Source organism: Tachypleus tridentatus, chromosome 10, assembly GCF_004210375.1.
Source record: "Tachypleus tridentatus isolate NWPU-2018 chromosome 10, ASM421037v1, whole genome shotgun sequence".
Taxonomy (NCBI): domain Eukaryota; kingdom Metazoa; phylum Arthropoda; class Merostomata; order Xiphosura; family Limulidae; genus Tachypleus; species Tachypleus tridentatus.
The window spans coordinates 159,867,546-159,892,172 of NC_134834.1; the positions used below are offsets into that span (position 1 = coordinate 159,867,546).

General features: G+C 31.9%; 1 protein-coding gene across 2 annotated transcripts in view; it reads left to right on the top strand.

Moving 5' to 3' along the window:
* The first annotated feature begins 4,366 nt into the window (after positions 1-4,366).
* Positions 4,367-24,627, top strand: part of in (inturned planar cell polarity protein) — a 103,720-nt gene continuing 83,459 nt past the window's right edge. The window contains exons 1-3 of one of the 2 annotated variants that reach the window (XM_076464893.1): positions 4,367-4,690; positions 13,728-14,266; positions 19,570-19,655. In XM_076464893.1, the coding sequence (XP_076321008.1) occupies positions 4,542-4,690; positions 13,728-14,266; positions 19,570-19,655 (774 nt within the window). In that variant the 5' untranslated portion in view covers positions 4,367-4,541. The remainder of the gene's footprint in view (positions 4,691-13,727; positions 14,267-19,569; positions 19,656-24,627) is intronic. The other variant, XM_076464894.1, reaches the window with a different exon arrangement.

The window sequence follows — 24,627 nt, forward strand, 5'->3', positions numbered from 1 at the left end:
CATATTTCTTTCCTTCTCTTGCTGGTTCGACAACTTGTTTGATGACAAAAGGCATTTTTATTAATTTTTGTGCACGAAGCTGACATATTAAAATGTCTTCTTTTCGCACTTTTTTACAGTTTTAAACGTGTAATAATAAACCGTAAGATATAAAGAAAAAGTTGTAATCAAACGTCTAAACTTCTAAACGTCTAGATCGGTTCTAACGGCAAAAACTCTTAATTTCACTATCAATAACCTGCATCTTCCCTCATTTTTGTGCTAGTATGATTAACCAGTTTTTGTTTAATTAAAATACAATGTTTCAACCTGAAAACTAATATAGTTTGGGAAAAATAAAACAATGAAACAAAACGTTTAATTTTGCATATTTTAATTAGCTGCTGTAATTTTGAATAGGTTGGAGAATATTTACATTGTTACAAATATCTCAGTTCCTATTTAAAACTCAGTAGCTTTCTGTATTTTGTTTATATATATATATATATATTTATCTTTCAATATATGTTTACTAAGGCATTAAAAACGAAGTTATATAAAAATGTGAATGAAACTGACAGTAAATTTCGTTGTTATATTAGTGCGACTATGATATACCTTTTTGTTTCATAAAATAAATCTATATTTATTAATTCATAAAGCAAATAATGTAAGCGAAAACGGCCCGTTATAGCCAAGTGGTTAAGGCACTCGACTCCCCCGTCACACCAAACGTGCTCAGCCTTTCAGCCGTGGGGTCGTTATAATGTTCGGTCAATCCCACGATTTGATGGTAAAAGAGTAGCCCAAGAATTGGTGGTGGGTGGTGATGACTAGCTGCCTTCCCTCTAGTCTTACATTGCTAAATTAGGAACAGCTAGCGCAGATAGCTCTTGTAAAGCTTTCAGCGAAATTCAAAACAAATCAATGTGAACGAAAACAACTTTTTGTGAGAATTCCTGTTTTTTTTATTCATTTTTGATTCCATATTTCTTTAACTTTATTTTTCGACAATACTTACAACAGTTATTTATTCAAAAGAGCTGTGATATATTTCAACAGCAGTGGTTTACATTTGAAACGGTTATTTGTACAAATAATTGCGAAACTTTAAACCAAGTCTGCCTTTTTTAATTTGTTTATTTTTTGGCAGGAGTACAACCCAGATGCCAGTGTTGTTAGGCAAGTCGATAATTTTCGCAAACAAGCCGCTATGGCTGCAGGGAGTAGTTATCGATTTCTAAGAGATGATTTTGATTCCGTCTCTACGATTCTCCGGTGTAGGTGAGTCAAGTTTCATACATGTTTCCAACACAGGTGGGAAGTTAAATTTGATGGGCCTGGCATGACCAAGCGTGTTAAGGCGTGCGACTCGTAATCTGAGGGTCACAGGTTCGCATCCCCGTCGCGTCAAACGTACTCGCCCTTTCAGCCGTGGGGGCGTTATAATGTGACGGTCAATCCCACTATTCGTTGGTAAAAGAGTAGCCCAAGAGTTGGCGGTGGGTGGTGATGACTAGCTGCCTTTCCTCTAGTCTTACACTGCTAAATTAGGGACGGCTAGTACAGATAGCCCTCGAGTAGCTTTGTGCGAAATTCAAAAAACAAACAAACTAGATTTGATCCAAAAACTTCTGTAGAGGTGAATACTTTCATGTTGTACACACTATTCCTCACTGGAAGTAAGCTACGTTAAATTCACGATTTTTAAACTTCAAGGAAGTCAAGATTATTCTTTGATTTTATTATTTAAAATAAGTGAAGCAACATTTATTTCAGAATATACTCAAAAATATCCGAGTAAAGACAGATTTTACCCATTAACACGATGCTCTAATGAAATCCAGAGAATCCAGTTTTGATCCATGGTTGTATGTTTAGCTGAATGGAGTCACTCAAAGTTATCTATTTTACTTATTTATTGGCACTGTTCTCTGACGAAATTAAAATCCGCCATTTATTAACAGTTAGCATGGAGATGATAAAAGCTCACTTTTTATTTATGTGTGTTGTACGAAGCTGCACAATAGGGTATCTGTGCCATGTATGTCCTGTGGAGATCGAACCCAGAATTTTTAAACTTTTCAATGAAGACAGTTTGAGTCAAATTTCGTTTATGATGTTCATTTTAATTAGTAAAGCTAATTTCTTCCAGATTTTTTAATGGGATTTAGTGAAAACATATTTATTTCATGCTTTTTATAATAAAATTTAGTGTTAAGTTTCTTCCACAATTTCTCAGTTGGTTAATTGAAGACATGATTCATTCATGGTTCTTTATTTGAAACAGGTGCCATTTTTTTGTAGTTTTCCAATAAATGTAAGTGATATCAAGTGTCTTCCAGAATTGTCCAAAATATTTAACTCGAAACAGGTTTTGTTTCCAAATGTCCAATGTAGCTAAATGAATTTCCTTTAATCTCCAAATGGATTATATTTTTAAATTTGTGTTTAGATTTTCCAGTAATAAAAATAATTTTTTGATCTTATAATGGAAATAACTGTAACCAAGTTTCCGTGATGACGAGAAAATGTTTCAACCTTCTTCGGTCATCGTCATTGTGAACCTGGCGATGATGAAGAAGGTTGAAATGCTATTCGCTGCTCTACATAGAGCTTTCTCTACCTATATCTGCCATTTTCACATATATATGTAACCAAGTTCATCCACAACCACCATTTAAAGTTTCATCCAACTTTTGTCTGAAGTGGGTTGACGTTTTTGTATTTTGTTTATGTATAATTCCATTCACAGTACTTTCTTTGATTTTATTTACAGTTTTAATTTTTAATGAAAAATGTCATATTTTTCTTTCGTTTTTCATTAAAGGTGAGTTACATCTCATATTCACCTTTTTTTTACTTGTCTATTTGTTGCATTGCAGCTCATTTATGCCATGTTTTAACAAACTGTCTTTAATAGAGCTCATCAACACTGAACTATGTTTACAATTTATAATGAAGTTACGGGAAGGCAGATTTTTCTGACATAAGATATAAATCTGGAAATTACATCGGGATATCCCACGCAACTTGTTCAACAGACATTTTTATATAAAATATCAGATTAAAATTTATAATATTGTATCAGCCTGAAAATAAAATTATATGCTTCATGATATTTTCTAAGTAGACAGTTGCAAACAAGTACTACAACTTTAACAGTATCGGTATTATTCAATAGTAGCGAAGAACCTGAGACTGAAGATCATCCAGGAACAGTTGAAGCAACAGTAACTGTTTTCTTTGTGAAAAGTTGTTATTTCAGTTATTATTGTTCCATAACTATGATTCATGACGGTTTTAAGGGTTTATTAATATCTATCTACTATTATTACTATGTTTTCCTTCTTTAATGGTGTTAAGATATTAACGTATAAGCCGTTCCATTAAATTTATGAGCAATATGAGAAAATTATCGAGCTAATCCAAAGCTTCCACAACTCACGAAAAGCGTTTAGCAAATACATAAATTTATTCAATAACAAATTAATATTAACTCTAAATATATTTTAATAATCCTGGATGTTATAATTTAGAAAGTTACAGCAAAGTGTTATTTAGTATTTCTAATTGAAAATAATAATCTATTAAAAATTAATTATGTGTAAATATTTCGTACAAAATGCACACGATGTTATCGGAAAGGGTCTCTCATTAGACACAGAGCTCATGTAATCAAAGTTTATCTTAAGAGATATCTTTGATATCATTGGCAATTCAAGTATTAATTAAAACAAAATATCCAAAGAATATGAAATTGGTTAAAGCAATTATAGGAAAAGACATGTTTTGAATATGTCAGCAGTACATACTTTTAATGAGAAAATATTAACTTAATATTAAGATTAAATACATTAACGCGAAAGAAGGTAGAATTTAAGCACAACTGTAAACTATTTTCTCGGTTCAAATAATTAAAATTTACATCATTTTCTTTTATAGACCTTAAAGCGTCATTACGAGATTTGTGTTTAGAGTTTCGTCTTTTAACAGCAAAATTATTGATTTAGCAATAACTCTTGATGACTCATCAGTAAACATGCTGGCTCATAATGCTGAAATTCAGAGTGAAAACTCTGAAATGGGTATTGTGCAGATAACACATTGAGTGGTGTTTTATGAAAAACAAACATATTATCAAAATAGTTCTTTTTCAACAAAGAAGAAAAGGTATTTTCCATTATAAAGTGCAGGCTTCTTAGAAGTCAATTTTAAATGTTCTACTTGCAATATTTTCGTATTAAAGTTTCAATTTGAGAAAGTAATAAATGACATACGCAAACCTTTTTATTTAATATTGTGATAAAGTGTTTTGAAAAATACATACATTTTAACTTAAGTATTATTTAACTTTTATTTTTTGTTAAAATTCATAAATTTTCGTGTAGAGATGGCGCTCACGAACACGCAATAAACTGGATTTCGTGTTATGGTGGGAATAAGATTTTGTATACAATTTACATAAGACAGTTATAAAGCTTGTATACTCATATTTATATTATACCTACAATGTTTACTGTTTCGATTGAAAATTTGTAACGTGTTAGAATCTATGTGCAATGTCAGTGTTGGATAGTTATAAAATCGGGACACAGAAAGAGGAAAATGGAGAGTTCGAAGCAGAAGACGAAGACTCTGTCTCAGATATGTCAGATGAGACAGATGTCAGTGATTCCTCTTTCTCAAGTGATTTATCGAGTGATGATGAGTAAGTTTTCAAAATGGTCTGTTTATTATCAGTATTACTTTAAACGCGCAAGTATGAAATTATAAAGAACGGTTGGTTAATCTACTGTAAAATGTAATATATTATTAATATATATATAATTATAAATTATAATTGGTTTGCCTATCCAAATAATTTAAAGCCAGAAATATTTATTTCTACTCTAAATTTCTGCGTGCTACTGGTGAGTACTACTAGAACATTTATTTCGCGTTGTAGGGGTTTTACTAATTAGTCTGCCTTTGGCTATATTAATAAGAATAAACGTGTTTCTATGTGTATGTATACGTTTATTCTGTATTTAGATTTGGTTTATGAGTGTGAAGCCTGTTCATTCACAGTACACACCCACCCTCAAGAAACATAAAAATGAGATCCACCATTTATTTTTCATGGAATCCTCCATTGTTTACCTAAGCTTCTGTAAAGTATCAGCTTTCAATACTGATGGCAACTTACTCCATAACTTAATAATGCTGTAAGGAAAATTATCTTGTAGCTTAATCAGTATTTTCCAAGTGTTAAATATGTTCTCTCTTTTTTCCCCATCAAAATTTAGTATAAAATATAATACTCTAAATTTCATTAAGATCACTTGCCTCTTAGCTTTTTTTTCTGAAGAAAAAGTAAGTTATCTCAACCCACTCTTATAACTGTATTGTTATCATTTTAACATCCCATTTTTGAATCTGTTTTAATAGCTGAATAAATCAGTGTTCTTTCTTAGATTAGGAGACCAAGTTAAACATTATATTTTGATTACGGCTTAACTACCTACTTTTTTTTTTTTTGCTTTTAGTAAGAGATTCTTCCCTCTTTTGGTTTAGTAACTTTATTACTATTATGTCAAAATTCTCTTTTTTCAGTCACTTCATTCAGTAGATTCTCATCTATATTCAAGCATACAATCCAAAATTACAATAACCCAAATGTATTATTTTAGCATTGACTATCATAAAGGATCATTTAACAACTATTTGTAAATAACCAGTTGATCCAAGTCATCCTGGAGTGCCTAAACCTTCTCAGTAACACCAAAAATATTGAATAAGTTAATGTCATCAATAAATTTCACAAATTATTGCCATATTTTTATTAATAGAAATAAGAATAAAGCAAAGACTTAAGTGATGACTCCTATGTCACACCATTGACAATGATAACAAAAAGTTCAGTCTGATGAGACTCCATTAAGTAAACTGTAATTTTTTTTCTTACACAGCCCTCCTTCAGTTTAATTAACTAGTGATTTCCCAGCTCACACCAATGTAATTTTCTTTACAAATCTGCTTTGTGTTGCTTTTTGAAAATTTAAGTACACCTAGTAAGTAACACCTAAAAAACATTAGCACATTAATAAAGCAGGATCTCTCTCGAGCATATACATGTGTATCCTGTTCTATGATATCATATTTTAGCATAAAATTTAAGGATTTAAAAGGGTCTGTTTGTTCATTGTGACTATACTCTCCACTAAAGTAAACTTAAAAAACAATCGAAGATCAATCCTTATCATTTAAGTATTTATCAAGTCTTTCCTTCAATTTACTTCATCTATCACATTTGAAAGTGACATATTCGAAACACCAACCACTCTGTTATAAAAAGTGTCTTAACTGAAGGTTAGTCCTAACCTGCCAAAATTTGTACCAGTGTCCTATTGTTTCACTATTCTCACCATTTAGTACAAAGAAAGATAAAACACTGACACTATCAGTTCCTTTAACAACTTTGTTATACCTCAATAAGGTCCCATCTCGAGTATTTTTCCAAGATAAAATATTTCAGAATTCTCAACTATCCTCATATTACAACTTTTCCATTCTAGCTATCATCCCTTTAAACCCTTTACAACAGTTTAATGTTCTTCTTAAGGTAAGAAGCCTAGGACTGAGCATAATAATCTAAATGAGGCCTAAAAAATGACCTATACAGTGAAATTATTGCCTTGTTAAACTTGTGTAAATACAGTCTGAAATCATAATTGCCCTGCCACTAGTAATAGCACACTTCTTGGATAGTTTAAGATACTGATAAATGAAACTATTCAGTTTTTCTTTCATAATACTGTTAAGGTAGTTTTCATCACATTGATGCTTATAATTTAAATTATGGTAACCCACATGTATTACCTTGCATTTATTATAACTAAAAACCATTTATTTATTCACCTCACCAAATAATCCAAATCCCTTGGAAGACAGCAGCATCTTTCTCCCAGTCAGCAAAAACCAACCAGTTTATCAACTATTTCTTCATCTGTGTCTCTGATTTAAATAAAAATAAAACAGGTTCTAACCTTGAGCCCTGAAGTATACCATTTGTTACATTAATCTTGTTTGATCTAATTCCTTTTACAACAATACATGCTTTCTTTTATCCAACTTTTTTAATCCAGTATGCCAGCTTATCTTCTATTTTATAATTCTTTTTAACAAGGCTTTTAAGTGGCACCTTGTCAGATTTTCTCCATAAACCCAGATATGTGAAATCCATAGCTTTATTTTTATATAGACAGAAACATATTTAAAGGATGTCAGATGATTAGTAGGCAAGATTCTTCACTCGAGGATTCATGTTAACTCCAACAAATTTTAAACTTTGTTAACTGCATTTACAAAGTATCTTTTATCCAATTTTTAAATACTTTTCCTTTAACTGATACAAAATTAATAAACCTGTAATTTCCTGGATAATCTTTATCTCCTTCCTTGAAAGGAGGAGTACTGTCAGCCAACTTCCAGTCTTCTGGTGCTTACATACTTTTCAACGACTTGCCAAAAATCATAGTAAATGGCTCATATATCCAATCAAAATCTTTGGGGAAATAATATCTAGTGCTGAAGCCTTGCTGTTGTTTAAATTTACATTTTTTTTAACAGGCTTATAATTAAGGTGATTATTTTGTTCAGTTATGTTTCCATCTAGCTACTGTTTAAGATGAGTAATATTGATTGAAACTTCTTTAGTAAAAACAGAAGAAAAATAAATTCAGAAACATATGCTTATCTGTAGATCACAAAGAGCTATTACCTTGTGCCACTCATGTGAAGATTCATTTATGTGGCACAAGCCTCAAACAAAGTTCCTGCTTCTACACACACATTAACTTGAACTGTGCTGTCCTTTTATGTAATTATCATTACTGTAGCCCTCCATTACCAGAAAGATGACACATCTTACATGCTCTGTTATCCTCATGATTATTAGCACTGGAACAAGAGCTCATCTATCCTTAGATGAGTTTTTTTCCTTTGGAATTAATTGACTTTTTTTCCTAATTATTGACTTTATTAACTTATTCTTGACCTCCTGCTTCTGTTACTTTAGTTGAACCTGCATTATCTTCTCGTCTTTCAATAAGTTTTCCCAGTGATGTTTCCATGCCTAGGTTTGTTTTTCCAAATGAGTATTAGGTACTCCCAGTGTAGTTTTTAGCTGCTTTGATTATACAATTAAGTATATTATTATTTCTTTCTCTGGTTGTTTAAAGCTTGATCTTGGACTCTCGATGATGAGAAATCTACTTGAAATAAAATGTATCTCAGAATGGCTGGTATGGGTATTAACACTTTTATTGATAAGGAGAGAATAACTTTTCAACCTTCCTAAGTCATCTTCAGGTTAAGATGAAGATGACCTAGGAAGATCAAAACATTTTTCTCTTCTTATCAATAAAATTGTTAATATCCATATCAACCTCTCAGAGATACATAGATCTTAGCCTATCTTAATGCTTGAGCTTTCATAATTTCTCTCTTTTTCATCTTGGGGAACTTCTCTTTTATCCTTTTAACTCATTCTTAGTTTTTTTACTCTCTGTCTTCTAATTTTCATTTTTTATGTACTCAACTATCTGCTATCTTTTGGACTTCCAATGAACTTGACTTGTTTGTTTTGGGATATAATTTATTAAGAAGCATTACTCTCTGACATTTGTCTTCTCTAAAGGACCACTGTGTTGCATCTTATCTTTATTATAAAGATTTTAGAGATGTTTCTTATTCTCTGGAAATTTGAGCTGAAGTAGCTAATCATCAGTTATATCTACTCACTTTAGGTTTTTGCTTTTATTTGAACCAGTAGGCACCACGTGGGATCATTCCCTTTCCTACCTCTAGTTCTGTTGTTACTATCCATCATCCACCTCTTTAAGGGGTGATTGTCACAAGTCTTAAAGATGACTTGTTCTCCTTGACTCTAGTTTTATGTGAGCTCAGCTGTCTTACCTTCAACACCTGTGGATTCCATTTGCTACAGTTTGTTTGGTTACTCAAGAGCTTTTGTAGGGGTTTTTTGTTGTTTTTTACAGTACTGTCCCAAAGTGTTAGGACAAAGTCGAAAATTAGATTTCAGGCTACTTTCAAAGAACAATGTGAAACATCAAAATGTTATTCATATTTCATACAACAGAAACTTGGTGGAAGCAGACCTTTCCAGCAAACAGTTAATATTTTGTGTATCTCCGTTCTGCTTTAATAACTGTAGACAGTTTCTCAAGTATTGTTGCAACATATTTATTCAGTGTCCTTTGGGGTTTTATTCCAAATGTTGCTAATACACTCCCATAATGGTTCTTTGGAAGTAACTTATGATTTATCATGTTTTTGGTATATCAAATCCCAGATCTGCTTGGTTGGTTTGAGTTTGGGCTCTTTGAGGGCCATTGCATCATTTGAATGACTCCAGTAGCTTCTTTCTTTACCTGTCTTGGGAGTATTTCAAGTTTGCAATAAAATGTAAAACTGTTATGTAAACTCTCTGCTCTACTGATACTTCTTTATGCTTTTTGTGCTGTGGCAGGACAACAAAATATATAGTGTTAAATATTATTTTTATCAGAGTTTATTTGTAGAGTGCTTTAAAATTCATTTCTTCTTGCATATATCAGTACCATATACTAGCTTTTTTTTATATAGTTAAGACATTGCACAGGGTGTCACGACAGTTATTTCACACCCTAAATATGATAAGCATGTTCATTTTAGCAGAATCCTTATGGCGTGTCCTTGGTACAAGTATATGGAAATTCTAAAGAATGATAAGTATTCTCATTCTTTCTCATTCAGTTGTCAACAAGGATCAGTGAAGTATTACCATAGTGCTTAAATTTACATTTTGTAATGGCATGGAAGAATTATCTACATAAAATAGAAAGAATGATAAAAATATTCTCTTGTCTTAACACTTTTGCACATTACTGCACTCTCTCCATTTCATTTAATTAGAAATGTCATGGAACAATTTCTTAACCACACACTGTAATTTTACTCCATTTATCTTATTATTCTCATGAAGTAGGAGATTAGCAACCTGTCATGGATCTGTCCCACTTGATCAAATTTCTGGTTCATCCACAGTAGTCAAACATTTTATTCACAGCCCTTTCTTTCAGGTTGGCTGTAGCACTGTGTATTTCCAGTTGGGCTTAGTGGGCCTATTTTCATAGGTTGCATTCTGTTGGTCTACTGTTCCACCACTGTCTCAACATTTGGTCTTTTCTTGCCCCATCCAGTGTGGCAACTGTTATTGTAACCTTCCTTCTCTTTCTGGAGTCATTGGGTTAGATGGTTCAGCTCTCCAGTTCAGTCTTGACTCCCACTAAGTATTCATTTCACATGGGGATCTTACTCAGTTTTTATGTTGGGTGGACTTAGCCTTCTCTATGTGTTTGAGACATGGATATTTTGCTAAAAAGATTTTTGTTTCTACTCTGCACAAGAAGATTTCTCTTTTTTGGGTGGGGACTTTCTCCCATTCCTTTCAGACATACTCATATGTTTCCCCATCAGTGTAATGCACCTGGAAGTCCATTGCTTTCTTTCCAGCTTTTGTTGTCATGGTAGCACACCTGTGATGAGCACAGTGCAGGTGATACATTCTGTAGTTTTTTTTTGCTTGATGATGATTAAATCTACAAACAAAACCTGTCAATCAATGCTTCTGCTTTGGTGAGATGCAGTTCTGCATGCCTGATCCATTTCTGGAGCATGATTTCTATTGGAGCAGTTTCTGCATATTTACATGATCAAGATATTAGCTACTCAACAAACTTGACATCATCTTCTGTCTGGTTTTTATATCATGATCCATCAATACACCTCCTATATTGTTTCTTCTATTCACTGACAGTGAAGCACTCTCTCCTGGGACGTTTTTTCTTTTTTTTTTTGTCTTTCTCTTTGCAATGGACTTTCTCTTTTGGATCTATGATCATCATGTTCAGTTGCTGGTGTATCATGTCTTGGGAGCTTAGGCCTTGGTGGTAGATGAATATCTTGCTTAGACTGGTCTTTCCACTCTCTTCTGTTTTCAGTGGATTTTCTTTCACTATAAGAATCCTGTCATTGCTGCCTTTGTGACACTCCTCAGTGCTTAATCTTTTGGTCTCCAATCCCAGACTACATTTCTGGCAGTGGACATTCTGTGCCTAGAGTGGTTCAATCTCTATTTATGCACTGTTGACATATTTTTTCTTGCTTGCCTTATATACCTTGCATACTATATACTACAGAGGTAAGTTAATCTTTTTCCCTGGGTATTTTTTATTCCCCAAAAGTTATGCTGTTTAGGGGTTGGATTTTTCTCCATTCAACATCCCTTTCCTTTCTTACTTGTATGATAATTCCATTTCAGGTTGTCTTCTTTGTCCTGTATGGACTGTTTATTGTTATTTCATTTGTACTGTCTCTTTTTGGAGCAATCATCAACATTTTTTCATGTCATTGGATTCCTCTTTCTCTGTTAACTTATCTCATTTCACTTTGACCAGTTGGGTTGTACATCTTATCCAGCTAGTTTATTCTTTTGTGGACTATGACACTTTTAATATTTTTCATGACTCCTTTAGTCAAGTTTGTCATCTATTGATGTTTTTGGGCAGGATATGCAAGTTTGATTTTTTGGGTTTGCTTAGTTTGACTTGCTAAAATTATCTTGAAAGAATTTTTTTTTAATCAAAATAATAATACAACATTTCCCAGGATTAGAAGGAAGAACTTGAAGAAATCACATTAAAGTTACCATATTGTTATAAACAATTGAGTGTGTTTTAACAAAGTTTGAACATCTCAGTTTTTATCAACTTCTATTAGTGTTATGTAAGTGTTCTACTACATATCTAAGTAACCTTTTTCAAGATCAGATTGAAACAAAATGGCTCAAATATTAATGTTGAATAAGTTACTACACTTGTAAATAACTTTGGAAGTTAAAGATTCATAAAAATTTGATTACATTATAATAATACCTTGTAATAAACTAAACACTTAAATAAAGTAAATTGAATGGTGATATCTGCTATAAACTAGGGTTAGGAGATATTTATTAATTTTTATTATTAAAAAACAAAAAACTTCTACTTTTCAAAGTTTGTAACTCAGCATCATGGAACATAAACTGGAGAATGGTTTGTACATATGTAAATTAATATGAGAAAAGATTAAATATTTTACTGTGTTACAGCTGGATTTATTAATCTATTGTCACTTTAGTAAAGCTTGTGATACAGAACATTTTAAAAGCCACAAGATAGTAATTCCAAGATGGCCACAAATTATTGGATTATTGTATTGGTTGTGCAAACCAGTATTAATCAATCAGTGCTCCAGATATCCATTTGATATAAACAATATCTAACTTCTTGGAAAAACTGAACAATAAAACACATTACTTAAAACTTTTATGATTTTTGGTTTCAGTGACTTTTTATTTTTCATCCAGCCCCTGACATTTTGGGCTGTTAACTAATTAAAAACCACCCAAGGCAATTAGAACATAAACTGAACACAGTTCAGCAGTGAACTATGTGTAGTTGCTGTGCAACTCATTTTGAGAATTTTTTTTTTCCTCACAAAAATCTTGTGATTTGTAGTTAAGAAAACAAAGAAGCTATGAGTATCAGAAGCTTCGTCTGTTCTTCAATTTCTATTCCCTTTGCAGTATACAGTGTAGTTTTTGCTAAATTATGACTTTTCAGTACTGCTTCAGTGCTTGGAAGCACAAACAAAATTTGTAGGGTTTGATGTAAATGATCTTTTCATCAAATTCTTCAAACTGTTATAGAATTTATTAACCATTTTAAGATGATAATAATGTTCTGTGAGTTGTGTTTTTGTTTATTACAAATTCATGAATAGATAGATACACGTGTGAATATGTATGTATAAATAGCATGCATGTTCGGTACACAAAATGTTTTATTTTTAATGAATTTTTTGTAATAAGATGCATAATTACCCACGTACACATTTCACCAGGAGTGCTAAATAATAGTCCATTTAAATCTATTGATATAAATTTACCATTCAAAAATATTCAATCATAATTATGTAGATATGTATTCATATTTGTAAGGCATGGCAACAAAGAAAGAAAACGTTTTTTGCCACCGAAAGCTCTTTCATTGTCCTAGTAATTAATTTATGTCAATACATGTAGCTATTTTGTTTATAATATTAGTTTATTGAATGGCTTAATATTATTATCATCTTATTGACTTTGAAAAGTATAGTTTATAACTTTATATCTTTTGTATTTTACTTCGATGTACTTAACAATACTTATAAGTGTTCAACTTGGTATAAAGATTACTGTTTGATACAAAAATCATAAATTCATGTATTACTAATGTAGGCATTTTGTAATTTGTGTACCAATGCAACAAATTTAAGTGGAATTTTATTGCATCATGATGGAATGATATATTTGTTTAAATGTGAAAAAGGAAAATGTATATTTACTGTGCTAAAATGTAAGTACATGTTCATATCACATTTATATATATAAAAATGATCAGCATATTCAGTGACAAATGTTTAGTCCTATATTAAAATTAATTGGTGAAATTGATTTAAGTATAATGTAGAAATGTAGAATTTTTCCATAATGTGTAATATTTTCAACCACCTTAATGGTTTGTACTGCATACTTATACATGTAATGAGATTGCTTGAAGTTTGATAAGAAACATACAAATCTGTCCAGGTAATAAGGATTTATGTTTTTTTTTTTTTTGCAGTGCTTATAAACCAAATTGGGTTGATAAAGTGAAAGAAAATGGGGAATTATTTTACATCGAACCTGTTGTTAACCAGGTTACTGAAGAAGAGACTGTTCTGTGCAGTAAGTCCCAAAATGACATGCAAATTCAAAATGGGGATGAAGTGGAAGTTAAGACAAAAATACCTGAAGTTGCAAAAAATGTTCAGGGAAAAAAGTTTAAAAAGTGGGTTCTGAGGCAGAAAGGAGAAAAGAAAGAAAATGTCATTCAAGGAATTTCATGTAGTGTAAATGGAAATACAAAAGAATGTCACTCAAAAGTGAAGTTTCAGAGTTCTCCAGATGGAGAAATAAAAGAAGTATTTCTTGACATTGGTCCAAAATGCCACAACTATGGACGGCGTGCAACACTTTGTGAAGCATTGTTTGGTATTATTCCTGGAAGTTTCAATGCAGATACAGAATTGGGAGAAACATCAAACCAAAATGATCTCAGAGTTATGATTCAGGGATTTACACCAGATGGGGAAGCAGTCCGAAATGGAAACATCAAAATTGGTATTTATTTTTTTCATTTTCTTGATCCCAGTTTTCCTTGAACACAGGACATTCCAAGAGTAATTTAAAACATACATGTAGTTAGCTGTTTATATATTTTGAATGATATTGGGTTGAGGAATAATTTGTGAGCATTTTTTCAAGTTAAAAAAATATATTCATAAATGAAACGCTTTCACAAAATATTTCATGCCATTTGGTAGATAATTTTTTGCTCTAATAGATGGTTTGTTTGATTTTCATATGTCTTTAATTTTTGCTTTCATTTTCAGCTCATTAAATGGAATGTCAAGTGGACAAAATCGAGCATTTTTGACACCATCTGCTTTTTGCATTTAATATCTTGCAATTTCGTTTAAAACAATGCATATTATATACCTAGGTATTACATGAAATAAAGTATCATAATAAATGTTTTGGGTGTAATGTGTTCATGCATTGAAGTATTGTATAGTCTTGCATGTAATGCTTGAATGAAATTATTTAAAAACGCTCACAAATTATTCCTCAACCTAATATAAGCAATTATGGTATATTGATGTAATGAATAGTTGAGTTATTAAGGTATGAATAAACTTTTTGATAAATTTGAAGAGTTTTGTGTTTCAAATAAAAAAGCTTTCAGTAATGCAACCTAATGTGATTTTAGTTTATTCTAAAAAATTTTATGTGTATTTCTGTTTTGTTTGGTTATTTTACATAGAGCAAGAATTTAAATTTGTATAAACTGCAAGATCTTGTTGTATTTAGTACTTGTAAATTTTGGAGGTACTTGTTTGAGGTACTCTCTTACACTTTTTGGTTGAATCCCTACACAGTGAATTAACTGAGGAATAAAATGTTTATAATATTTAGGAACTACTGTATTGCAATCTACTTTAAGCTCCATCCTGGACAGTGATAACTCAGTTGATAGAAAGCTGGTTTGATCAAACAGAGTTTAAGGTTAAAGAAACTTATTTTTTCATGCTTTTCTACAGTATTCTTTTCTTGTATCCAGATGTTGTGGACATATATATATTGCTTTGCAAAGGTATTCACCCCTACAAATAATGTCATATTTTCATTAAATACAAATAATGCAAAGTTTTTTTTTTTTTTTTATGGACTTACTTGTATCCAAAACTCTAATGATCAAATTTAACATTTTAATGTACAGAGAAGGTTGAATGTCAACAATACCTCCAAAGAAAATATGTAAATTGAAATTTGATGTTGTGTAAATGTTCAACACCATAAGTCAGTACTTGGTTGAAGCATCTTTGTCATGAATTGCTGCTGTGAGCCTTTTTTTGTATGGGTCTCTTCAAATTTTGCACAGTAGGATGGTGTCATTTTTGCCCAATCTCCCTGGCATAATTGCTCCAATTATCAAAAGTTATTTGGTAATCAATGATGGGTACATACAAACTCCAAGTCTCACCATAAATTTTATGTTGGATTAAAGCAGGACTTTGACTTTATCACCCCAGGACATTCAGTTTCTTCTTTTGAAATCATTGCAGTGTGGCTTTGGCCTTTTGCTTCTGGTCATTATATTGCTGAAATGTAAATTTTGTACCCAATTTTAGATTCTTGGCTGACTCGAGCAGATATTCCTCTAGAAATTGCCTGTTCTTTCCAATGTCCATTTCCTTCTCAATTTTGATAAGCTTTTCAGTCCCTGCTGATGAAAACATTCTCATAACATGATGCTGCCACCACCATGCTTGACAGTTTGGATGGTATTGACTGGGTGATGTGCTGTGTTGGCTTGCACCAGACAAAAAGTTTTGAATGGAGACCAAAAAGCTCTATTTTTGTCTTGTCTGACCATGAAATTTTGTGCCACATGTCTGCATCCTTTGTTACAAACTCTACATATTTAAGATGATTCTTTGTCAGTAATGGCTTCTTTCTTGCCACTTTCCCATACAGACAAGCTTTATGTAGGGACCAGCATATTGTTGATGTATGAACACTGACTCTCATATCAGACATGGAACTTTGCAAATCTCTCAAAGTCAGTGTTGGCTTCACAGTGACATCCCTAACCAGTTTCATGTTTCCCCAGCTGCTTAGTTGGGAAGGATGACCTGACTGTGAGACATGAAACACATTACACTTCTAAATGATGGACTTCACTGTACTCAGTGGGATAATCAGTGACATGAAACACATTACACTTTTGAATGATGGACTTCACTGTACTCAGTGGGATAATCAGTGACATGAAACACATTACACTTTTTAATGATGGACTTCACTGTACTCAGTGGGATAATCAGTGACATGAAACACATTACACTTTTTAATGATGGACTTCACTGTACTCAGTGGGATAATCAGTGACATGAAACACATTACACTTTTTAATGATGGACTTCACTGTACTCAGTGAGATAATCAGTGACATGAAACACATTACACTTTTTAATGATGGACTTCACTGTACTCAGTGGGATAATCAGTGACATGAAACACATTACACTTTTAATGATGGACTTCACTGTACTCAGTGGGATAATCAGTGACATGAAACACATTACACTTTTTAATGATGGACTTCACTGTACTCAGTGGGATAATCAGTGACATGAAACACATTACACTTTTTAATGATGGACTTCACTGTACTCAGTGGGATAATCAGTGACTCTGAAATTGTTTGTAACATTCTTGTAATCTATGTTTCTCTACTACATTATATCTGACTTGTATGAAAAGCTCTTTGGTTATCATGGTTGGTTTGTGATACCACTGCGAGTTTTGGCATGAACATGACTTTAACTTTGAAGTTACATTAAACAACTTTGACTACACACAAACAGAAACTATTACACTAATTTTGTGACCTTCCAAGCTAATCCTTTGCACCTGAACTGATTTAGGGTTGCTATAGCAAAGGGGTTAAATATTTATACAGTTGAGAATATTTTAATTTTATCTGCAAATTTAACCAACTTACATAATACCAGTGTTTTTTAGCTTTCTCAGTTTGGAGTATATTGTGTAAAGTTCATTTGAAAATTTCATTACTGCAAGGTCAGAAGGCAACAAAATATGGAAATTTTGCAGGGTGGGAGATTCTTATGCGAGGCATTGTGTGTAGGTATTATTCATAGCCCTCTTTAACCAGACAGCATTTGATTATAACTTTGTAGTTATAGCTTACTCAAGTAAACTTCTACAATCAAAAATTCAAAATTATAATAAAAGTAAGGTGATAAATATGTTGTTTAGAAATACTTATACTTTAAATAAAAATGAGTAATTTGTTTTAAATGAATTTCAGTAATTTGCTAATTATCATATATATATGTGTGTGTGTGTGTGTATAATATAACCAAAGTATTGGAAGAAAATTTTAAATATATTTGCCATTTTGTATGCAAACTGAACAACTGTGTTAAACATGTTATCTGACATTGACTGTGAAACAGAAAACAAACTTTGAGAATGATTTAGGTAAGTATACTTTGGAAATAGAAAATTGACCATAGTTTTCCAAACATATACTCCCACTCTTATCTTTACAAGAAGAATTAACTTTGTCTTGTCACTATAAGTAATATACACATAGACTTCTAGAGTACTGTGGTAAAAGTAACCATTTGATGACAAGAATGTTAGTGTGTCTGTATAATCTCTAGTTGTATTTTAACCATCATGCTTATTATCTTAGCAATCAAAACTGGCAAATAAACATTGTCAAAATGTTAGAATATCTGTAAAATTATTAAAATTACAGTTAATTTTGTTGCTTTCTACATAGAGAAGTTACGCCACCTATTGAAGGACAGTGATTCAAATTTAGAGTTTTAAATTTTTTTATAAAACATTACTTGTAGTTTTGAATATCGTACATAGTGTAGTGATAACTAGTTTTGTGTTTCCAAATATTTCTATGTGTGCATCTAAATGAATTTTAAAAATCACAATAATTAGTTTATTGATTATTTTATTTCAACAATCATTTTTAAAGGTATTTAAAACAAATGAAAATGAGAGATATTTTTCACTTATGCCTCACAAATGTAGAAAATTAATAAGTAATACCATCAAAATCCAACATTTTTCTTAAGAATGCATTATTTTTCGCAGTGTGTCGGAAAAGATGATCTGGACTGGATGTAAATAAACATTTAGATTTATTATCACATATTATATGTTCCTTAACTGCTTAAAGTTAATTAGTATATGTAATGTTTTTCTTATTGGTAATCATTTAATTGTATCATATAAATTATTTACCTTAAGCATAAGTCTTACAAACACAAAAATGAAATGTTTAGCATGACTATTTTGAAAATTAAATGTCATTATAGTTTTTGCTAATGCCTTTAATTTTGAAATTTTTAGTTTGTACATATTCTTGTAGAAAAAATATGAATCATAAAAAAGGATATAAAACGTAATCTAAATAAAAAAAATAATTATCACGTTATTTTTTACCATTTCCTCGAGTTTTCTTTCTATACATTTCTCATTAATTCTATCTAAAGAAGAGAAATTACCAGTATAATCTTGATTCAAAACATGAGAATATAAATTTTTATATTTAAGAACCTAAACATTTTCTTTTTGTAATCTGTTTATTTTCAAATTGACTATTTCTAAAATTGTAATTACTACTGAAGCAAAGGGATGAATTATATAAATTTTAAAATAATAATTTAAATAGAATTATAGTATGCTCAATAAAAAAACAGTTTCTAAAATTATTGTGAAGAAAATAATTGGAATTAGTTATTGAACATTTTATATCTTATAAAAAGTTAATGTAGTTGTATCAACTTTCCTATGTAAGATCTTTTAGTGTGTTGATCTCCTTAGAACTGTTGAAGATTGAAATAGTAGAATGGAAAGAGTGTAGGGAAGGACTAATACTAGTAATTTTGGTTGGGCTTAGTATAGTAATACTTTAACATCTTGATATTTATTTCTAAATATCATATTGATGTCCTGTATTATACTATTTTTTCCTCCTCTTCCAAACATATGAGGATGGAAAAGTTGAGGTTAAACTGGATAGGTGAGTAACTCCAACTTAGTTTGGGTCTTAATTCTACCAATACCCCAGTGAACTAGGATACATTACATTATGATCCATCTTATGATTTGTTCCACAGTCCTTTATTGTGGGTGTGATTTATTTATTTTTTTGGTTTTTTAAAACATTTTTTTCATTTTTATTTTTCAAAAAAATATCTATATGTATATGTGTGCATATATATGCATGTATGTGTTTATGTTTTTAATTATTTATACTAAAGCATATAGCTCAGTTATCATACTCAAAATTGACTAATACTCTATTTCAGGAGATTGGCTTAAAAGTATTGATGAAAAAGAAGTGACACATGAAAATTTGAATGAAGTACTTGATGCCATCAAAAGACCCAGTAAGGTATGTATTGACTGAATAAACACAGTGAAAACCATTGATGGATGCAAACTACTTTTGTTTCTAGTTAAACTTATGTATTAATAGTAGTTAGAGTTTTGTTTTTCAAAAATATTTATTGATCTAAACTGTTATCTGCTTTTCATAGTGAATTACTTTTGTTTTGAAGACTTTTTTCTAAATTAAAAATCATAATTTTAAATAGTTATAAAGTCCTACAGTGAATATCAATCCAAATAATGGTTATTTCAACATTAGACTACAAATTAGAATTTAAAATATTCTAATAAAAGGTTAATGCATTGAATCTGAGAAAATCAGTTTGCTCTCAGTCATCAGACATTTTATTCCTTCGTGGATTGAGAATTATCCAACTCTAATTGGATAATATTTTCACTTCTGCTCTACTTTGAAGAATGCACTTATATTGTCTTAAAGCTGCTGAATCAGTAGAAATGTTTTGATCAAATTCAGTGACATATGCTTTATGAGTATATGAGTCAGTTTCTTACACTTAACCTTCCTTGTGGCCATGTCTGACTATTACCTAGCAGCTGAGAAAGGTATTAAACCTCAACAGTAATGCAGTACATTTCACTTGTGATGGTAATGGAAATTTTTGTTTGAAACAGTTGGTAGTGTTGAAAGAGTAGTGAATCGATATAAACAAACTTTTTTTTGAACTAATTTATGTAATCAATTTAATTATTTATTTATTTAAAATAAAGTCAACTATAGGCTTAACTACTGAAAAAGTAGCATAACTACACACTTCAGTATAGAATGGTTACCTACCAACCACCGTTGGGAAAAAAAATCAGTAAAAGTTAGAGGTGCCAGAATGAGTAAGGAAGAAAACTGTTTTTTACTATGTTTAACTTGTAATAAGATGGTCTTTGTTACCCATTCAAGATGCTTCTAAACTTTATTAGTGTCAAAATAGTTTCCAAATCAACATATTAAAAAAATTTATATGTAGAGAAAATCTGATTATTAATATTAAAATGTTTTTATGTTGTCAGAAAGTGAAACTTTTAGAAACATTTTTCCATATGTTGTCCTCACAAATATGTAATATAATTTCTGTGCATGTATGTGTAACTGATTTTCCTGTTTCATTACTACATCTGATAAATTAAAGATCAAAACATCAATCATGAGGTACTGTGGTCAGTAAATATTATAGTTTCTGAAGTGATAATCCTCAGGCATTGAATTGTGAAGTTCAAATTGAAACATCACGTGGCAGAAATTATTATCAAGTACATCTTACACTTTCATTATTTTTTTTATTCTAGTCTCTACTTTTGGTGTTGCTGCTGAATTTATTTTATTTTACTTTTTTTTGGCCATATTTTGAAATAAACATTATTTCATTCTTCTCTAGCATTGTTTTCATAGCAGATGTTTAACTGTTTTTTCCAGAATAAACTTAAGTGATCATGAACACACACATCTTGGATTCACATATTATAAGGCCTAAAGATGCAATTGTTTGCTGTATGCTGTTTTGATAAATTCATTAGAATTTACTTATTACTTATAAAGCATATTTCAGAAACTTTTGTTCATTTAAAGTGTTTATACCAGTGAAATCTTCAGAGCATTAGTATGTTTTGCTCATTGTTAGTTGTACTTAGATTGTAAGTTAATATCTGTGTAGTGCCATTATGTCTGGAATTTCACTTCATTATCGAAGTGTTAGTACTGTAATGGATGGACTCAAACTGAAATAAAATATGGAGACATAATTTGTCAAGTAGACAGTTGCTAATATAAGGGATCATCTGTTACCATTGTGTGTTTAATCCAGGGATAAAAATAGTAAACATTTCAGTTTTGTTTCATATTTTATTACTGGGTATCAAAATATAAACTTAAAAGTGCAATTTTATTTATAAGTAAAAATGAAATAATTTTATAAACTGTGTGGATAATTATGTTTAAAACTACCTCAAGAGTTGTTATTTAAAAAGAAGTAAAAAATCAATTAGAAAAAAAAGCATTTTTATAAAAATATTAAATACAAATTTTAAGCATTTTCTAACATATAATATTGGTGTGCCTACATTGCTTACTGCATTTAAGTAGCCAGAACTTTCTGGCGGTGTTAAAAATGGTGAAAGAAATTATCTCTAGTAGCTTACTAGTAAGCTTTTAGGAGTTTAACACTAAACTGTATGGTCAAATCCCTGTAATTTGCTATGCCTATTGTGCTGAGTCATGGGTGCTTTGTACACTTTTAATTGGGGCAAGTATGGTTATGGCATTTGACTCATAATATGTAGGTCACAAGTTCGAATCCCGTCACCGAACATCTTCATTTTCTTCAGAATTGAGGTATATTATTCATACAGTCAATACCACAATTCCATGGTAAAATAATAGCTCAAGAGCTAGTGCTGGTTGTCGTTGACTAGTTACCTGCTATCCTTTTAGCCTGTCACTGCTGAGTTAAGTATAGCTAGCTCAGATAGTTCTTGAATAGCTTTACGTACAATTCAAAAGAAACAGACACCCGGCTTTATCACCTAACGTGCATCGAAGACGCACGTGCATTCTGTGCAAAGCTAACGGAAAAGCTCGTACCACACAGATACATTTCTGGTTCAGTCTTTTGAGGTTTACAGTACGCATATCTAGGTTGTTAAAGGTGTCATATGCTTTTACGATTCTTCAAAGAAGCAACCTTACTTCTACAGTTACACACACAAATACATAAAAGTAGATATTGTGATAATATTTAGCTGTATGTGATCATTTAAAGAAGGGACCGCCACTATTCATTATGGTGATTGGATCAACAAGTGTTGGTTTCTCTGACATTATTTTTCTGTCGCTTTTTTTTTTTTAGTTGTTAACGTTCTCATTTTTCTGGATAATAGAATCCATTGGTAATACGTTTTATAGGTGATGTTAAAGCACACTCATTTCGCAAGGGTCCGGCACGGCCACGCGTGTTAAGGCGTTCGACTCGTAATCCGAGGATCGCGGGTTCGAATACCGGTTGCACCAAACATGCTCGCCCTCCCAGCCGTGGGGGCGTTATAATGTGACGGTCAATCCCATCATTCTTTGGTAAAAAAGTAGCCCAAGAGTTGGCGGTGGGTGGTGATGACTAGCTGTGTTCCCTCTAGTCTTACACTGCTAAATTAGGGACGGCAAGTGCAGGTTGCCCTCGAGTAGCTTTGTGCGAAATTTCCAAACAAACAAACAAACTTACACTGCTAAATTAGGGACGGCTAGTGCAGGTTGCCCTCGAGTAGATTTGCGCGAAATTAAAACAACAAACAAACATTTCGCAAGTGAAAGCAGAAGTGGTTATACTTACTTTTCCAGCTTATGAGTGCTAGGTGCCATACACGAAGGTTAGTGAATGGCACTAAAATAATACTCATTTTTTGTTTGCACTGAAAATACGCGCGCATCTTACTAAGTAAATGCGCATGCGCGAGTTTTCAATGGATATAAACAGAAGGCGAATGTAAATGAAAATATTTTCATAGTTTTTAAAATGGTTCAACGTTCGGTCGTGGTAGTTTTCATGCCCTTCGCTTGAATTTTCCTTATTCCATGGCCTGGCGGGTAGGGTATTCAACTCTCATTATTTGCGGGTTTGAATCCCCTTCACACAAAACATGCTGGCCTTTTCAGTGGTGGAGGCGTTATACAGTATGCAGTTCCACTGTTCGTTAATGAAAAGTAGTTTAACAGTTGGCGGTGGGTGGTGTTGACTAGCTATCTTCCATCTAATTTATCATTGTTAAATTAGGGACAGCTAGCACAAATAGCCCTCGCGTAATGGCTTTGCGAAAATTACAAAACAAAAATCCTTATTTTATCAATTTCACACGCATCATTTAAGTAAATTTTCTTGCAGGCACTTTTTGTTAGATCAATAATTTGTGGTATGTTTGAAAAACAAAATATACATACGACCAAAGCAGTGTATCCCTAACTTTATTTAACATATTTACTCGTAAACTATAAAGTAACAGTATTTTATAAGTGTACAAACTATGATACAAGTTATGAGCATTCAGTGATTGGCAGTGTTACGAGTTGAAACAAAGAAACTCAAAAACGGAAAAGGAAACCTGTAGTTAAGAAAAACAAAACATCTAAAAAGTGTTTATAGCAATCTATAAAACGATGAAAGCAAACTTATCCGATTATACAGAAACGTCTAAATGCGTGTTCACAAAGTGATAAGACTGTGGTTTTAAACGAACTGTGTATATATATTTTAGACCTAAATAAGTCAAGAAATCCCATAGAAATATTATTTAATGTAATGTAATTTGTTTAAGAACTTACTTGTTGGTTAAGTGTTGTACGTGTGAAATACTTTTGGAAACGAAACCACTCGTCACGTGATGACAACGTCAACTGTGCTATTGCATATCATACTGGCCTGGCATGGCCAAGCGCGTAAGGCGTGCGACTCGATTCGCAATCTGAGATTGCGGGTTCGAATCCTATTATTCGTTCCTAAAAGAATAGCCCAAGAGTTGACGGTGAGTGGTAATGATTAACTGCTTTCTCTTTTCTGTCCGGCATGGTCAGGTGGTTAAGGCACTCGACTCGCAATCCTAGGGTCGCGGGTTCGAATCCCCGTCACACCAAACATGCTCGCCCTTTCAATCGTGGGGGCGTTATAATGTGACGCTAATTCCTACTATTCGTTGGTAAAGGAGTAGCCCAAGATTTGGCGGTGGGTGGTGATGACTAGCTGCCTTCCCTCTAGTCTTACACTGCAAAATTAGGGACGGCTAGCACAGATAGCCCTCGAGTAGCTTTGTGCGAAATTCCAAAAACAACAACAGCGTATCATACTCGTTGCATTAAAAAGTTTGACTGAGCATAAAAACTTGTAAGGTAATTCTGAGTTTAAAAGCTAATATGCAGTACTGACACCTGAGAAAGGCCTTTTTTAACAATACAAGATTTGTAACGTTTGATCGAGAAATTTGCA